This window comes from Leucoraja erinacea, unplaced genomic scaffold (assembly GCF_028641065.1).
Source record: "Leucoraja erinacea ecotype New England unplaced genomic scaffold, Leri_hhj_1 Leri_68S, whole genome shotgun sequence".
Classification (NCBI taxonomy): Eukaryota; Metazoa; Chordata; class Chondrichthyes; order Rajiformes; family Rajidae; genus Leucoraja; species Leucoraja erinaceus.
Genome location: NW_026576608.1, coordinates 449218 through 468409, shown reverse-complemented (window position 1 = coordinate 468409; position 19192 = coordinate 449218). Strand labels below are relative to the sequence as shown.

The 19192-nt window shown below is 48.7% G+C and overlaps 1 protein-coding gene across 1 annotated transcript in view; it reads left to right on the top strand.

The window, feature by feature from the left end:
• Positions 1 to 19192, top strand: part of LOC129694493 (dedicator of cytokinesis protein 2-like) — a 186251-nt gene that overhangs the window by 86813 nt on the left and 80246 nt on the right. Inside the window, exon 11 of the mRNA XM_055631210.1 lies at positions 10249 to 10338. Coding sequence (XP_055487185.1) covers positions 10249 to 10338 — 90 coding nt within the window. The remainder of the gene's footprint in view (positions 1 to 10248; positions 10339 to 19192) is intronic.

Genomic DNA, 19192 nt, shown 5'->3' with positions numbered 1-19192 from the left:
CCCACTGAGCCTTGGCATTGGCTGCACCAAGCTTCAGCGAGTCCCTTAGCACGTACTCCTGCAGTCTGCAGTGGGCCAGTCGGCAACATTCCCTGACGGACATCTCGCTCTGCTGGGTGGTGAGCAACGCTCGGGCAGACCAAAGAGCGTCTTTGACCGAGTTGATGACCCTCCAGCAGCACTCGATGTCAGTCTCTGAATGTGTCCCTGGGAACAGTCCGTAAATCACAGAGTCCTCTGTGACGGAGCTGTTCGGGATAAATCGTTCCAGGGACCCTTGCATACCTCTCCAGACTCTTTTTGCAAACCCACACTCTGCAAAGAGGTGGGCAACCGTCTCCTCTCCACCGCAACCGTCCCGGGGGCAGCGTGAGCTGGTGGTGAGGTTCCGACGGTGCAGGAAGGATCTAACTGGGAGGGCTCCCCTCACCGCCAGCCAAGCCAGGTCTTGGTGCTTGTTGGTGAGTTCTGGCGATGAGGCATTTTGCCAGACAAGCTGGGCAGTCTGCTCTGGGAACCACGCCACCGGATCCATCGAGTCCTTTCCCTGCAGTGCCTGCAGGACATTCCGTGCTGACCACTGCCCGATGGACTTGTGGTCAAAGGTGTTGGTCCGGAAGAACCTTTCCACAGACGACAGATGGGGCGGCAATGTCCAGCTGACTGGCACATTGCGTGGCATCTGCGCCAGGCCCATCCTTCGCAACACCGGGGACAGGTAGAACCTCAGCAGGTAGTGACACTTAGTGCCCACGTGCCTTGGCTCTACACTCCGCCTGATGCAGCCACACACAAAGGTGGCCATCAGGGTGAGGGCGACGTTGGGCATCAGGGTTTTACCGACGTTGTCTGCCGACTTGTACATTGTGACCCGTCGCACCCGGTCCATCCTCGACCCCCAGATGAACTGGAAGACGGCCCGGGTGATCCCTGTGGCGTAGGAGGGAGGGACAGGCCACACTTGTGCCAAGTACAGCAACCCCGAGAGCACCTCACACCTGATTACCAAATTTTTCCCAGTTATGGAGAGGGAGCGTTGCCTCCACAGCTCCAGCTTCCTCCCCACCTTGGCTATCCGCTCCAGCCAATTCTTGTTACTCGCCTCAGCCCCCCCGAACCAGATACCCAGCACCTTCAAGAAGTCAGGCTTGATGGTGAAGGGGATGGAAGATCGGTCGGGCCAGTTGCCAAAGAGCATGGCCTCGCTCTTCCTGCGGTTCACCCTGGCTCCCGTGGTCGACTCAAACTGGTCGCAGATGCTGATCAATCTGCGGACCGACCTTGGATCCGAGCAGAAGACGGCGACATTGTCCATGTACAGGGAGGTCTTGAATTGAATGCCCCCACTGCCTGGCAATGTCACTCCTCTTATGCTCGCATCCTTCCTGATGGACTCGGCAAAAGGTTCAATACAGCAGACAAACAAGACAGGAGAGAGAGGGCAACCCTGCCTGACTCCAGACCTTACAGGGAAACTGTCTGATTCCCACCCATTGATTTGGACTGCACTACTGATATTGGTGTAGAGCAGTTTGATCCAATTTCGGATTCCCTCCCCATAAGCCATTTTAGAGAGCACGTCCCTCATGTACGTGTGCGATATCCTGTCGAAGGCCTTCTCCTGGTCCAAGCTGACTAGGCAGGCATCCACCAGTCTGTCCTGCACGTAGGCAATGGTATCTCTCAGCAGCGCTAGGCTGTCTGAGATTTTCCTGCCAGGTACAGCACAGGTTTGGTCCGGGTGGATTACCCGTCCCAGAGCAGACTTGACCCGGTTGGCGATGGCCTTAGACAGGATCTTGTAATCTACATTCAACAATATTATTGGTCTCCAATTCTTTATATCCTTCCTCTCCCCCTTCTGCTTGTAGATTAGGGTGATGCTGCCCTTCCTCATGGAGTCTGACATGCTGCCTGCTAGAAGCATGTCGTTGTACACTTCCAGCAGGTCCGGGCCCAAACTCCAGCGAATACAGGCCCAGTGCCGTCAAACGCTCATCATATGTTCACCCACTCATTCCTGGGATCATTCTTGTAAACCCTCCTCTGGACCACATCAGGCACATTAGGCAGCCACAGTGGTGTAGCGGTAGAGTCGCTGCCTTACAGTGATTGCAGCGCCGGAGACCCGGGTTCAATCCCGACCACGGCTGCTGTCTGTACGGAGTTTGTACGTTCTCCCCGTGACCTGCGTGGGTTTTCTCCGAGATCTTCAGTTTTCTCCCACACTCCAAAAACGTACAGGTTTGTAGGTTAATTGTCTTGGTGAACGTGTAAATTGTCCCTAGTGTGTGTAGGATAGTGTTAGTGTGCGGGGATCGCTGGTCGGCACGGACCCGTTGGGCCGAAGGGCCAGTAACTCTAAACTAATCATCCTTCCTCAGATATGGTGCCAAACTTTGCTCACAATACTCCAAATGTGGCCTGACAAGCGCCTTACAGCATTACATCCCTGTATTTGTATTCTAGTCCTCTTGAAATAAATGCTAGCATTGCATTGGCCTTCCTTCCTATTGACTCAACTTGCAAATTAACTTTTTAGAGATCCTGCACCAGCACTCCTAAGTCCTTTTGCATCTCCGATTTCTGGATTCTCTCCTCATTTATAAAATAGTCTACGCCTTTATTCCTACTACCAAAATGCATGACTCCACACTTTGTAACACTATATTCCATCTACCACCTCAGCCCAATCCCCAAACCTGTCCACGTCTTTCTGCAGAGACCCTGCTTTCTCTACACTACCTGCCCCTCCACCTATTTTCTAATTGAGCTGAGAGGGAACGATAGACCAGCCATGATTGTTTAGTTTAGTTTAGTTTAGAGATACAGCATGGAATCAGGCCCTTCAGCCCACATGGTCCATGCCGACCAGCGATCCCCGCACACTAACACTATCCTACACACACACCAGGGACAATTTACATTTACCAAGCCAAATAGCCTACATACCTGCACATCTTTGGAGTGTGGGAGGAAACATAGAAACATAGAAGATAGGTGCAGGAGGAGGCCATTCGGCCTTTCGAGCCAGCACCACCATTCATTGTGATCATGGCTTATCGTCCCCTATCAAAACCCGTGCCTGCCTTCTCCCCATATCCACGACTCCACTAGCCCCGAGAGCTCTATCTAACTCTCCGGAAACCGAAAATGTCGGTGAAAACCCACGGGGAGAACGTACAGACTCCGTGCAGACAGCACCCGTGGTCGGGATGGAACCCGGGTCTCCGGTGCTGCAAGCGCTGTACAGCAGTAACTCTACCGCTGTGCCACCGTGGCCGCCATGGAGGAGGCTCGATGGGCCGAATGGCCCAATTCTACTCCGACTCAACCTCTCCCCATAGCTCAGACCTTCTAATCCTGGCAACAGCCTTGTAAACATTCCCTGGAGTGCCCAAGCCTGTGGGGGTGGACAATTGAGGACAAACAACCCCCCCCCCCCCCCCCCCACCCCACGGTGCAACAACGGGATGGTGACACAAGCTGCGATTGCGTTTGACAGCGGTGGTTCACCAAGCCCGTTAGGCTTCCTAAATACACTCTCATGTTTCGATGCGATCCGTTCCCCAATTAGCACGAGTGATTCTGCAGAGGTCCGTTCAGGTGGAAACGTGGCATTTACATTTGCTTCAGTGGACTCGGGGACCCTTGTGCATTGAAGAGTGAACGGCGATGCAGGCCTCTGAGGGAGAGAGAGAGAGAGAGAGAGAGAGAGAGAGAGAGAGAGCCCAGCAAAGCTTTGATTTACATCCTCTGTTGTAACTGAAGTGCCAACGATGCTACTTTAGACAAGTGGCATCATCTGCCTTTGCACTGCAGCAGCTTACTGGCAGGCTTTGGCACAGTCCCCACCATCTGCCAGCGTGTTTGGCTTCAAAAAGTAACAAATGCGAATTTTGGAAGGTCATTGAATCCTCTACGGTGAACAGAGAACATCGGACACGACAGAGAGTCACAAAATGCTGGAATAACTCAGCGGGACAGGCAGCGTCTCTGGTCAGAAGAAGGGTCTCGACCCGAAACGTCACCCATTCCTTCTCTCCAGGGATGCTGCCTCACCCGCGGAGTTACCCCAGCGTTTCGTGTGGCAGGCAGTGGCGAGTGGAGTGCCGCAAGGCTCGGTGTTGGGGCCGCAACTGTTTACCATGTATATTAATGATTTGGAAGAGGGAATTAGGGAATTTGTGAAATGCTCGTACCGTTGGGCTGGAGGCTGCCCGTGTGGAAGATGAGGTGTTGTTCTTCCAGTTTGCCTGAGGCGTCACTCAGTCTGAAGAAGGATCTCCTTCTGCAGTTGTACAGAGCCCTAGTGAGACCACACCTGGAGTATTGTGCGCAGTTTTGGTCCCCTAATTTGAGGAGTTGACTCTGTACTGTACACTGACAATGACAATTAAAATTAAAATTGAATCTGAGGAGGGACATTCTTGCTATTGAGGGAGCGCAGCGTAGGTTTTCAAAGTTAATTCCTGGGATGGCGGGACTGTTATATGCTGAGAGAATGGAGCAGCTGGGCTTGTACACTCTGGAGTTTAGAAGGATGAGGGGGATCTCATTGAAACACATAAGATTATTAAGGGTTTGGACACGCTAGAGGCAGGAAACATGTTCCTGATGTTGGGGGAGTCCAGAACCAGGGCCCACAGTTGAAGAATAAGGAGTAAGCCATTTAGAATGGAGACGACGAAACACTTTTTCACACAGAGAGTGGTGAGTCTGTGGAATTCTCTGCCTCAGAGGGCGGTGGAGGCTGGTTCTCTCAATGTTTTCAAGAGAGAGCTAGATAGGGCTCTTAAAAATAGTGGAGTCAGGGGATATGGGGAGAAGGCAGGAACGGGGTACTGATTGGGGATGATCAGCCATGATCATATTGAATGGTGGTGCTGTCTCAAAGGGCCAAATGGCCTACTCCTGCACCTATTGTCTGTTGTCTATCTCGACCTGGAACATTGTCTGTTCATTCCCTCCACAGACGCTGCCTGACCCGCTGAGTTCCTCCAGCAGTTTTTATTTTTTTTTTCCACTGCAGAAGTTGATTGAACTTTGTTCAATCAAATCTTGAGAGGAGAGTGTTTTATTTTCATATGTCCCGGATGGGACAATGAAATTCTTACTTGCTGCAGCACAATAGAATATATGAATATGTAAACATTGTATATAACGGGGGAAGAGACAAAAAACAAGAGAAAGTTCAATAAAGGGGTCACAGTTTAAGGATAAGGGAGAAATCTTTTAGGACCGAGATGAGGAAAACATTTTTCACAGAGAGTGGTGAATCTGTGGAACTCTCTGCCACAGAAGGTAGTTGAGGCCAGTTCATCGGCTATATTTAAGAGGGAGTTAGATGTGGCCCTTGTGGCTAAAGGGACCAGGGGGTATGGAGAGAAGGCAGGTACAGGATACTGAGTTGGGTGATCAGCCATGATCACATTGAATGGCGGTGCAGGCTCGAAGGGCCGAATGGCCTACTCCTGCACCTATTTTCTATGTTTCTATGTTTCTATAAATATCAAATATAGTGCAATAATAATTTAGTCTTTTGCAGTTCAGAGCTCAGAGTTTATTTGTTGTTGTGTTTAATAGCCTGGTGGCTGTAGGGAAGAAGCTGTTCTTGAACCTGGACGTTACAGTTTTCAGGCTCCTGTACCTTCTTCCTGATGGCAACGGTGAATTGAGTGTGTGCAATCAGGTCCAAGATAAACATTACGATTCAGGACGTGGAAAGTATTCAAACAAGCGGTGGCGCAGTGGTAGAGTTGCCGCCTCACAGCGCCAGAGCCCCGGCTTCCATCTTGTCTACGGGCAGAGTTTGTACGTCCTGCCCGTTAGCTTTTCACCGGGTGCTCCACACTTTCCTCCCGCACTCCAAAGACGTGCAGGTTTGTAGGTTAATTGGCTTTGGTAAAAATTGTAAATTGTCCCCAGTGTGTGTAGGATAGTGTTAACGTGCGGGGGGGTCGCTGGTCGGTATGGACTCGGTGGGCAGAAGGGCCTAGTTCTGCGCTGTATCTCTAAACTAAACTAAACGAAACTATTTACCTTCATATGTTAACACTGCCAAGGACATCTGACATTTCTAACAGGAAGGGGTGTTCACAGCTGTGGTACAAAGAGATGTATTATGGAAATTGGTGATAAAATTAGAAGTGTACATGTAAGACACTTAATTCCATCAAGAGACATACTGGGGAAAATTGATGGGGTGGGTGACTGTGAGTGCTTCCCAGAAGTTGATTCAGAGAAGACTGCGGAAGAGATGACATAAGATTCTAATGAACTGAGTCACCAAATGACAGCTTTTCCCAGTCAAAGCGTTGTTGCAACGCCAACGCAGGTTCTTGTTGGAAGATCAAAGTGACTGTGAAAGAGTTAGATCCGCATAAAATGTGAATGCCGTGTACAGACGTCTGTATTTTAAGAAGGTAGTCTAGGGCATCGGCTAATGTATGACACATCCTTAAGAATGCACACATGCCACAGTTTAAGAATAAGGAGTAAGCCATTTAGAACGGAGACGAGGAAACACTTTTTCACACAGAGAGTGGTGAGTCTGTGGAATTCTCTGCCTCAGAGGGCGGTGGAGGCCGGTTCTCTGGATGCTTTCAAGAGAGAGCTAGATAGGGCTCTTAAAGATAGCGGAGTCAGGAGATATGGGGAGAAGGCAGGAACTGATTGTGGATGATCAGCCATGATCACATTGAATGGCGGTGCTGGCTTGAAGGGCCGAATGGCCTACTCCTGCACCTATTGTCTATTGGCTATTGTCTATTGTCTATGCCATGGTGATCACGGTGGCGCAGCAGTAGAGTTGTTGCCTTACAGCAAAATGCAGTGCCAGAGACCCGGGATCAATCCCGACTACGGGTGCTGTCTTTACGGAGTTTGTACGTTCTCCCCGTGTTCTTCGTGGGTTTTCTCTGAGATCTTGGGTTTCCTCCCACACTCCAAAGACGTGCATGTTTGTAGGTTAATTGGCTTGTTTAATTGGCTCGATAAATGTAAAAAATTTCCAGCATAAAATTGTCCAGTGCTGAACCAGGGGCCACAGAACAGAGACGAGGAAACACTTTTTCTCACAGAGAGTGGTGAGTCAGTGGAATTCTCTGCCTCAGAGGGCGGTGGAGGCCGGTTCTCTGGATACATTCAAGAGAGCTAGATAGGGCTCTTAAACATAGCGGAGTCAGGGGATATGGGGAGAAGGCAGGAACGGGGTACTGATTGGGGATGATCAGCCATGATCATATTGAATGGTGGTGCTGGCTCAAAGGGCTGAATGGCCTACTCCTGCACCTATTGTCTATTGTCTATTGTCTATTGACTATATCCCACCACTGGTCGCATCTTGCCATCTCCACCCCTAAGGGTCAGGAACATTACCTATCCATGTTCTCTACAGATACTGCTTGACCCTCTGAGTTACTCCAGCACTTTGTGTCTTTTTTTTGTAAACCAGCCTACTCCTGCACCTATTATCTATTGTCTATTGTCTATTGTCTATTGCCCCTTTGAGCCAGCACCGCCTTTCAATATGATCATGGCTGATCGTACAAAATCAGTACCCCGTTAGATCATGTCCAGAGTATTGGATGAGATAAAACTCAACTAATGACCAGGAACCACAGCCTTTTTCAGCCCATAATTATCCCGCGACTAGATGCAGGATAAGAAAAAGCATAGAAGGCCTACAGGTGAGTCATTAAGACCAAATGTCTTTGGTCTATCGATGTAGAATGTCTGATTCTGTTCACTGCTAATGCCTCCAAAATTAATTAGATAGCTGCATTACAATTGTAAGCCCTATTAAGACGATAGGTCTAATAGCAACTCAAGACACTGTAGGTTATGATTTACTGGTGTATCATTTTGGATTATGCTATGTAAGTAGTGAATTGTAATTAAGCTGAGGGAAGTTACAAATTGCACGAGGCATTTCTGAATCCCGTCACAGCCGTTTCCATAGCTGGAATGAATGAATTCAGTGCTTCAAATAAAACGGCAATGTTTCCTCTGGGATGTCTCAGCGAGAGGCTCTGCATGGATATTAATATTGCTATCACAAAGAATCTATAATGGGCCATAAGGAACTGCAGATGAAACACAAGGTGCTGGAGTAACTCAGTGGGTCAGGCAGCATCTTTGGAGGGAATGTACAGGCAATATTTCAGGTCAGGACCTCTCTTCAGAGTCCAGTTCAGTTCAGTTTAGCTTATAGTCACATAGAAACAGAAAATAGGTGCAGGAGTAGGCCATTCGGCCCTCCGAGCCTGCACCGCCATTCAATATGATCATGGCTGATCATCCAACTCAGTATCCCGTACCTGCCTTCTCTCCATATCCCCTGATCCCTTTAGCCACAAGGGCCACTCCCTCTTAAATAGAAAAAAACGATTTTATGCCGCCCATATGGTTAATGTAGGCCATCACCGTAGTATTATCTATTTATAATCGTACATGCAAGTGATGCATATTTATGCATATGCTTCTAAACCATAAAAAGTCACCCAAACATCTCTAGATAATTAATGCCCAGTGTAAGTGGTAACGATGATTCTGGGTTAGACCATCTACTACTTGTGCTGGATATAGAGTTAGTTGCTCCCCAGTCTTGAGCACTGGCATCTGTTTGGATAACTGACGTAGGGTTAGTGATGATAATAGGCTGAAACTATGTCAAATGTTTTTTGCCCACCACTGTAGTTCTGATATTACTTCAGTGGGTAACTTCATGAAACGACCATAATGACCTGTATGTCGTTTTTGGTACAAAGGTCTGAATTATGTAGCTGGAAATGCTGCTACCATTATCCCAATTACTTTGTTACTTGTCGAGTAGTTGGTAGTTTGTTGACCATTAAATTGTTGTACGATTGTGCCAATTCAACTATGTTGTCTCTTGGCAACGTTACAGTCACGTAGACTGAATTAATTGTGAAGCCCAAGTGGTTCATGATAGAGGATGGCTTCAACTTAGATTTATCTGGATGTAAGACAACCCCAGGGTTTCGAATAACTGTTTGGTAGCTGAACAGCTAACATAGTCAAATTCATGGTCTTGCCTACCATTTAGGATATCATCAAGATATGCCATGACAATATGTTTTTGTCTTCTGAATATTGCCAGAGCTGGTTTTAGTGTCTGGGTGACACTCTTGGGCTGATGTGAGCCCATTGGGTAACGCTTTAAACTGCCCCATCCAGATAAATTTCAGGTATCTGCGATGATCCTTGTGAATGGTACTAAATGGTAAACATCTTTAAGCCGCTGAGCTCCAGCGAGGTGCACCCCAGGAGGGGCGCTCTCGCAGAGAGGGGTCAGGCACTCCCTCCACAGTGCCTTGTGCATTCTCCATTGCTTCCTCCTTTCCAGAGGATAGCTTTGGTGACCAGGACTGGGCTGGTCAAGAACAGGGGCAATGGCTGAAGATCCCGGGAGTAGGCAAGGGGTGCAGGAACAGGAAGAGCTGCTAGGTGCGGTGGACTGCTACGTGGAAACCCTACATGCAGGAGGCGTTAAAAGCCTGACGACAGCCATCACATCGTTTTTTTCTCATTCCATGGACAAATACGGAGATGACCACAACCTTCGTAAACAAGTCATAAGACCCCAGCCACTGAGCCAGACCCACTGGTGGTAGAGGTTATGATGTCCTATGGTCTTACGGTGTTATTCACAGATGTGTGTGGAAATCCTTTCAATTCCTGCATGAATCACTGAGTCTACACGTTGCAGTGGGCTGCACGGTGGCGCAGCGGTAGAGTTGCTGCCTCACAGCGCCAGAGACCCAGGTTCAATCCTGACCACGGGTGCTGTCTGTACGGAGTTTGTTCGTTCTCCCTGTGACTGGGTTTTTCTCCGGCTGTTCCGGTTTGCTCCCATCCTCCAAAGATGTACAGGTTGTATCCTCAATAAGGATTGTATCATAATTGTATAATAGTTTATTATGGATATATGTTTGTATTGTATTTATGGTGGTGGGTTCTGGCTTGTTTTATTGTAGTGTAAATATTATTTTTTAATAATTGAATACATTTTTTGATTATTTAAAAAAAAAAAAAAAAAAAAAAAAAGATGTACAGGTTTGCAGGTTGAATGTCCCTAGTGTGTAAGATAGTGCTAGTGTACGGGGTTATCATTGGTCGGCGCAGGATCAGTGGGCTGAAGGGCCTGTTTCCACGCTGTACCTCTAGAGTCTATAGTACAGTAACAAGCTTCCCTCTGACCTAATGTCTCCCTTTTCTCTTCAGTTCTTGCAGGATACGCTAGACGCTCTGTTCAGTATCATGATGGAATTTTCGGACAGCAACACATACGACAAGCTGGTGTTTGATGCCCTGGTAAGAAACCCAACGTCCCCTCTTCTTTGCCTGTCTGCGTTTTACGTCACGGTGGCGCAGCGGTAGAGTTGCTGCCTTACAGGGCTTACAGCGGCATAGATCCGGGCCCGATCCCGACTACGGGTGCTGTCTGTACAGAGTCTGTACGTCCTCCCCGTGAACTGCGTGGGTTTTCTCCGAGATCTTCGCTTCACTCCAATTTTGTAGGTTAATGGGCTCTGATAAAAATTGTAAATTGTCCCTAGCGTGTGTTGGACGCTGTTAGCGTGTTGGGATCGCTGGTCGGTCCGGACCCGGTGGGCCGAAGGGCCTGTTTCTGCGCTGTATCTCTGAAGTAAACTAAACTAATTTAGTTTAGACTTTGAGAAGAGAGGGGATCTCATTGAAACATATAAGATTGTTAAGGGTTAGGACACACTAGAGGCAGGAAAGTACACAAAAATGCTGGAGAAACTCAGCGGGTGCAGCAGCATCTATGGAGCGAAGGAGATAGGCAACGTTTCGGGCCGAAACCCTTCTTCAGACTGAACTGCGTGGGTTTTCGCCAAGATCTTCGGTTCACTCCAATTAGAGGCAGGAAACATGTTCCCGATGTTGGGGGAGTCCAGAACCAGGGGCCACAGTTTAAGAATAAGGAGTAAGCCATTTAGAACGGAGACGAGGAAATACTTTTTCTCACAGAGAGTGGTGAGTCTGTGGAATTCTCTGCCTCAGAGGGCGGTGGAGGCAGGTTCTCTAGATGCTTTCAAGATGGAGCTAGATAGGGCTCTTAAAGATAGCGGAGTCAGGGGATATGGGGAGAAGGCAGGAGTGGGGTACTGATTGGGGATGATCATCCATGATCACATTGAATGGCGGTGCTGGCTCGAAGGGCCGAATGGCCTCCTCCTGCACCTATTGTCTATTGTCTATCGAGATGGCATACCTAATCGGTCTCCTAGTTGGCCAGCGGGGCCTGTGGACATTAACGCCATGAAGCCACGGTCTCCGGTAAAAAGAGGCCGACTCGGGAGCTCCATGCCACGGAGTGTTCCGATCCATCCCGATGCCGGAGTTTCCATCATCCCGACGCGAGGGCTTGAACAACGGACCGTCCGTCGGCAGCGGTGAACTGCGGAGGGATCAAAGGCCCCGAACCATGACGGAGGAAGCTAATTGAACTTTATTACCTTCCATCACAGTGAGGAATGTGGATTCCACTGTGGTGGATGTTGATGTTACATTTTATTTTACGGGGCTGTGTGTGTTGTTGCATTTCACTTAGTATGGCTTTACGGTAACTCAAATTTCACTGCATTCATTGGTTAAGTGACAATAAACGCGAACTTGAACTCGAAATCAACCTCCTTTTCATAGAGTCAAAGAGTGATACAGTGTGGAAACAGGCCCTTCAGCCCAACCCGCCCACACTGGCCAACATGCCCCAGCTATACTAGTCGCACCTACCTGCATTTGGTCCATATCCAATATGCTGGAGTAACTCAGCGGGAGGCAGCATATCTGGAGAGAAGGAAGGCGGCGCGGCTCTGGCCAGCAGCGGCCTCTGCAGCCTGTCCGCGTTTTTATTATTTTTTGTCTGTGTTTTTATGTAGTTTTTGTTATTTTATGTTGGGGTTTGTGTGTGGGGGGGTGGGGTGGGGTGGGAGGGGGGGGGGGAAAAACTTTTGAATCTCTCCCCTGCACTGGAGACCCGACCTTTTTCTCGTCGGGTCTCAGCTGTCGTTGAGGCCGCAACGAGGAGCGGCCTCCAACGGGAAGAAGCCGGGGACTCTGGTGCCGACTCACCTCACCGTCGCGGAGCTGGCCGAGACTGGAGCGGGTGGTGCGGTGGAGGAGCGCTGCTGCTGCCGCTGCTGCCGCTGCTGCTGCTGAGTCGGAGGCTGCTGCTGCGGGTCTGGCGGACGGCGGCACCGGGAGCCCGCTGGTCCCTGGAGGGAGACCGCTTTTCGGGGCTCCTGCAACGGCGAATTCTCCCGCCCGAGTTGCGGGGTTGAAGAGCTCCTGGAGCGGGGCCTGACATCATTGCCCCGCGCGGCTGGAACGGCCGCGGGACTTTGCGAGCGCACACCGGGGGCTCCAACACCAAGACCCGGTGTGCGACCTTGCACCACCCGGCGTGGCTTCAATGGCCGCGGGACAATCGCCATCGCCAGCCGGGGGCTTTGACTTTGACTCTGACATCGGGGGGGAGAGAGTGCAGTGGAGAGATAAGTTTTTTTTAGCCTTCCATCACAGCTATGTGATGGATGTTTATGTAAAATGTTATTATGTTGTGTCTGGGGTCTATTTGTGTGTAATGTATGGCTGCAGAAACGGCATTTCGTTTGGACCTCCAGGCGTCCAAATGACAATTAAATTGACTCTTGACTCTTGACTCTCTTGACATATCCCTCCAAAACGTTGGGATAGTGCCAGCCTCAACTACCTCCTCTGGCAACTCATTCAACGCACCCACCACCCCTTTGTGAGAAAAAGCCACCCCTCAGATTCCTATTAAATCTTTTCCCCTTCACTTTAAACCTGTGGATGTTACAGCTTCTGTGTCGTCCACTCTATGAGGAGCTGCGATTGGAAATGGTAAATGCTCGGAGATGGGTTAGTTCAGATAAAATGACATTGCTTCAGAAAGAGATTGGAAGTCGAACAACAAAATGATAGTCCAGTCATTTTCAATTTAGCTTCACTTTTCAAAGCTGGCTGAAGTGTAAGGGGGGCTGGAATGAGTGAAACCTTATGGATTTGTCACAGTGTGGGAAGGAACTGGAGATGCTGAAGATAGACACTTTACAGGTCGACTCGGAATGTCACCCATCCCTTCTCTCCAGAGATTGATGCTGCCCGTCCGCCTGAGTTAAGGGACTGTCCCACGAGCATGCGACTGCATGCGGCGAGCCCGACCTAACGTGGTGGCTTGAGGCGTACGGGGCCGGTCCCACTTCGATCGCCGGAGCCGTATGGAGTTGTGCGGAGCTGGTCCCGACATCGCGCGGGGCACCGAAAAACTGACACTGTCCAAAAATTCCGCACGGCAACGGCCTGCTGGCCCGCAGCCACATCGACGCCGTACGCACCGCCTCGACGGGCGTGCGCAGCATCTTGACGCCGTTCGTCGTGCGCGAACTTCCCGCGGACTTCACTCGAACTTCACGTCAACTCGTACGGGATCGCTCGACCTCCGCATGGCCCCCGCTTCCGGTTTGGTCGCGCTTGCCGCATGCAGTCGCATGCTGGTGGGACAGGCCCTTTACTCCAGCATTTTGAGTCTGTCTTCGGATTTGTCAAAGAATTGTATGGAGCAGGACACATCTTTAAGGTAGGGTTTAACCTGATGGAGGGTTGTTCAGGTCTTCACATGGTAACCATAGCTAAGCTTCAATAAAAAGACACAAAATACTGGACTAACTCAGTGTTTAAGAAGGAACTGCAGATGCTGGAAAAATCGAAGGTAGACAAAAATGCTGGAGAAACTCAGTGAGTGAGGCAGCATCTATGGAGAGCAGGAATAGGTGATGTTTCGGGTCGAGACCCTTCTTCAGACTGATGTGGGGTTGTGAGGGGGGGGGGAACGGGAAGAAGAAAGGGTTCTTAGCGGGTCAGGTAACATCTCTGGAGAACATGGAGAGGTGACGTTTCGAGTTGGAATCCTTCTTCAGACATGTTCTCCAGCGATGCTGCCTGACATGCTGAGTTACTCCAGTACTTTGTGTGTTTTTTTTTTGTAAACCAGCATCTGTCGTTCGTTGTTTCTCTCTGAATCTGAATAAATGGACATCACTTCTGTATCTCTAGCCTGATGGGAGAGGGGAGAAGAGGGAGTGACCAGGGTGAGACTGGTCCTTGATGATGCTGCTGGCCTTGCCGAGGCAGCGTGAGGTGTAGATGGAGTCAATGGAAGGGAGGTTGGTTTGTGTGATGGTCTGGGCTGCGTCCACAATTGTATGCAATTTCTTGCGGTCTTGGATGGAGGTGTTCGCAAACCGTGCTGTGATGCATCCCGATAAAATGCTTTCTACGGTGCATCTGTAGAAGTTGGTGAGAGCTGTTGGGGACATGCTGAACTTCCTAAGCAACTCTAATTTTGTGAGGAAGTTCCTTGGATGGACTGGAGCTTCCTTATTCGTGAAACCCCTCAATCATTGCCATTGGAGTATCTTTCAATCCAACCAAACAAAGTTATTATTTTATCCTTATTTTTGTCACGTACCAAGATACAGTGAAGATTTGTGCTTTGCATGCTATCCAGGCAAATTATACTATGGGTGAGTACACCAGGTAATGTTAAGTTGGTTTAGTTTAGAGATACAGTGTGGAAACAGGCTCACCATTCTCACAGCTACTAGAAACATAGAAACATATAAATTAGGTGCAGGAGTAGGCCATTCGGCCCTTCGAGCCTGCACCGCCATTCAATATGATCATGGCTGATCATCCAACTCAGTATCCCATACCTGCCTTCTCTCCATACCCTCTGATCCCCTTAGCCACAAGGGCCACATCTAACTCCCTCTTAAATATAGCCAATGAACTGGCCTCGACTACCCTCTGCGGCAGAGAGTTCCAGAGATTCACCACTCTCTGTGTGAAAAAAGTTCTTCTCATCTCGGTTTTAAAGGATTTCCCCCTTATCCTTAAGCTGTGACCCCTTGTCCTGGACTTCCCCAACATCGGGAGCAATCTTCCTGCATCTAGCCTGTCCAACCCCTTAAGAATTTTGTAAGTTTCTATAAGATCCCCTCTCAATCTCCTAAATTCTAGAGAGTATAAACCAAGTCTATCCAGTCTTTCTTCATAAGACAGTCCTGACATCCAGGAATCAGTCTGGTGAACCTTCTCTGCACTCCCTCTATGGCAATAATGTCCTTCCTCAGATTTGGAGACCAAAACTGTACGCAATACTCCAGGTGTGGTCTCACCAAGACCCTGTACAACTGCAGTAGAACCTCCCTGCTCCTATACTCAAATCCTTTTGCTATGAAAGCTAACATACCATTCGCTTTCTTCACTGCCTGCTGCACCTGCATGCCTACTTTCAATGACTGGTGTACCATGACACCCAGGTCTTGCTGCATCTCCCCTTTTCCTAGTCAGCCACCATTTAGATAATAGTCTGCTTTCCTGTTTTTGCCTAGTCCTATCCTACACACTAGGGACAATTTGCTGAAGCCAATTAAGCCTGCACGTCTTTGGGGGTATGGGAGGAAACTGAAGCACCCGGAGAAAACACACTCCATCACGGGAAGAACATAAACACTCCACACAGACAGTACCTGTAGTCAGGATCAAATCTGAGTCACTGGCGTTGTAAGGCAGAAACTCTACAGAAGAAAAGATAAGCAGTGCAAAATATAATGACACAAAATGTTGGAGTAACTCTGCGGGATAGGCAACATCTCTGGAGAAAAGGAATGGATGACTGATTAGTCTGAGTCTCGACTTTCCGCCACCCTTTGCTTCTCTCCAGAGATGCTGCACGTCCCACTGAGTTACTCCAGCATTTTGTGTCTACTATAAAAATATAATGATGTAGCTACAGAGAAAGTGCAGGTAAAAAGTAGAGGAAGGGATACAATGAGGTAGATTGGAAGATCGGGGAATTTCTCTCTGCAATTTCGAGCCGAGCTGAGTTCACAACTCTGCGTCTGCCTCCTGTGTTGGAACAGCGATGGGGGTGGGGCACTGAATGGCCCAAGGATGAGATGTAAGCAAGTAAGTACGTTCATTGGCCGAGTATTCACATACAAGGAATTTGCCTTGGTGCTCCGCCCACAAGTACCAACATGACATACAGTGACAGTTACGAATGACTCAGAAAACACTAAACATTAATAATAATAAGACATTAAGATGGCATACCTAATTGGTTTCCCTTTCATAGTCTTAGAGTGATACAGTGTGGAAACAGGCCCTTCAGCCCAACGTGCCCACACAGGCCAACAATGCCCCAATTTGGAGGTTGTGCGTTTTCACACTTCTGTACCTTTTTCCCCGATGGGAGAGGGGAGAAGAGGGAGTGGCCGGGGTGAGACTGGTCCTTGATTTTGCTGCTGGTCTTGCCGACCGAGGCCGGGTGGCACAGAAGGGGTTAAACCTCGTCAGCCGAGCTTTGCGCTGACCTGCCCCGTCATGTACCCTGGATACTCCTCGCTATATTACAAAAGTATTAATATAACCCAGGATTATGGATGGAGAACCAAACATCAGCTTATTTACATTGCAGACCCGTGGTGACGGAACAAGCTCATTAATCATACTACAGCTATTTATCTTTCCTTAACATGCTAATAGAAAATACCTGGAGGGAGTCAAATCCAATTTAAACACAGTGGAAATTGTGCTGTTTATGTAACCGCTTGTCAGAGGAACTGAGGCCTGAAAGCTTAGGATTACCAAGTTTACTCCCTTGATATCTAGCAGGTGACAATCTAAACAAGCCCAGCGTTAGTTTTGTCTGTAAGGACTGCGACTTCCAGGAACATTGCTTATTCTTTGACACATGATGTTGTTTCATGCCAGGAGAGGGAATATCACCCCAGTGAAGTGTTTATTTTGCAAAATTGATCCCGGGCCACTCCGTTACGCTCTGATTGGGAGTTGTTTAGCATTCTATAGTCATAGTCGTAGACACAGCATGGAAACAGGCCCTTCCCAGGGATAGTCCTTGCCTCAACTACCTCATCTGGCAGCTCGATCCACTTTGTATGAAAAAGTTGCCCCTCAGATTCCTATTAAATCTTTTCCCCCTCACCTTCAACCTGTGTTCTCTGGTCCTCGATTCCCCTACTCTGGGCAAGAGGCTCTGTGCATCTACCCGATCTATTCATCTCGTGATTTTGTACACCTCTATCAGATCACCCCTCATCCTCCTGCACTCCAAGGATTGGCGAACCGGCCTACTCAACCTCTCCCTATAGCTCACACCCTCTAGTCCTGGCAACATCCTCGTGAACATTCTATGTTTTCTCTTTGGTGCTTTAGTTCAGGTTCGTTTAATATTGTCGCGTGTTCTGAGGTACAGTGAAAAGCTTTCTTAATTTAGTTTAGAGATACAGCTTGGATACAGGCCCTTCGGCCCACTGAGCCCGCCCACGACCAGTGGTCACCCCGACACTAGGTTAGTTTAGCAGTTACTTTCCAGACACCAAGTTAGTTTAGTCTAGTTTAGAAACAGGCCCTTCAGCCCACCGAGTCCGTGCCGACCAACGAGCTAGCATGCACTAACACCATCCCACACACTAAAGAAAATCACTAATTTTCCAAGCAATTCATCGACAAATGACGATTGTTAAGGGCTTGGACACGCTGGAGGCAGGAAACATGTTCCCGATGTTGGGGGAGTCCAGAACCAGGGGACACATTTTAAGAATAAGGAGTAAGCCATTTAGAACGGAGACGAGGAAACACTTTTTCTCACAGAGAGTGGTGAGTATGTGGAATTCTCTGCCTCAGAGGGCGGTGGAGGCGGGTTCTCTGGATGCTTTCAAGAGAGAGCTAGATGGGGCTCTTAAAAATAGCGGAGTCAGGGGATATGGGGAGAAGGCAGGAACGGGGTACTGATTGGGGATGATCAGCCATGATCACATTGAAAGGCGGTGCAGGCTCGAAGGGCCGAATGGCCTACTCCTGAAACTATTGTCTATTGTCTATTGTCAAACCTGTGCATCTTTGCAATGTGGGAGAAAACCAGAGCACCTGGAGGAAACCCATGTGGTCAAAGGGAGAACGTGCAAACTCCACACAGACAGCATGCTAGAATTGAACCCAGGTCTCTGGCGCTGTAAGGCAGAACCTCTGCCACTGCACAACTGTGCTGCCCTGGTGCTGTGTACTGTCCAGTCAGTGAACAAACTATACATGATTGCAATGAAACCGTCCACAGTATGCAGGTACAGGATAATGGGTATAACATTTAGTCACGGTAAAGTGATGAAAGATAGTTTGAGGGTCTCCAGTGAGGGAGATGGGAGGTCAGGACCACTCACTAGTTGGTCATCGGATGATTCAGTTGCCCGATAACAGCTGGGAATATTCTGTCCCTGAATCTGGAGGTGTGCGTTTGTTTTCACACTTCTGTACCTCTTGCCTGATGGGAGAGGGGAGAAGAGGGTGAGACTGGTCCTTGATGATGCTGCTGGCCTTGCCGAGGCAGCGTGAGATGGAGATGGAGTCAATGGAAGGAAGGTTGGTTTGCGTGACGGTCCGGGCTGCGTCCACAACTCCCTATAACCTCTTGAGGACTGGTACCATCTCCGGAGAACATGGAGAGGTTATGGGTATCGTGTTCAGTTCTGGTGACTGTGTTATAGAAAAGATGGTGTCAAGCTGGAAAGGGTGCAGAGAAGATTTACAAGAATATTACCAGCACTCGAGGGTCTGAGCTATAGGAGGAGCTATAGTGGGATGAGTGGAGATGCCATAGAGGTGTACAAAATCATGAGAGGAAGAGATCGGGTTAAAATTGTATGAGTACAGAAGTTGGGATGTAATGTTAAAATTGTACAAGGCATTGGTGAGGCCAATTCTGGAGTATGGTGTACAATTTTGGTCGCCTAATTATAGGAAGGATGTCAACAAAATAGAGAGAGTACAGAGGAGATTTACTAGAATGTTGCCTGGGTTTCAGCAACTAAGTTACAGAGAAAGGTTGAACAAGTTAGGGCTTTATTCTTTGGAGCGCAGAAGGTTAAGGGGGGACTTGATAGAGGTTTTTAAAATGATGAGAGGGATAGACAGAGTTGACGTGGAAAAGCTTTTCCCACTGAGAGTAGGGAAGATTCAAACAAGGGGACATGACATGAGAATTAAGGGACTGAAGTTTAGGGGTAACATGAGGGGGAACTTCTTTACTCAGAGAGTG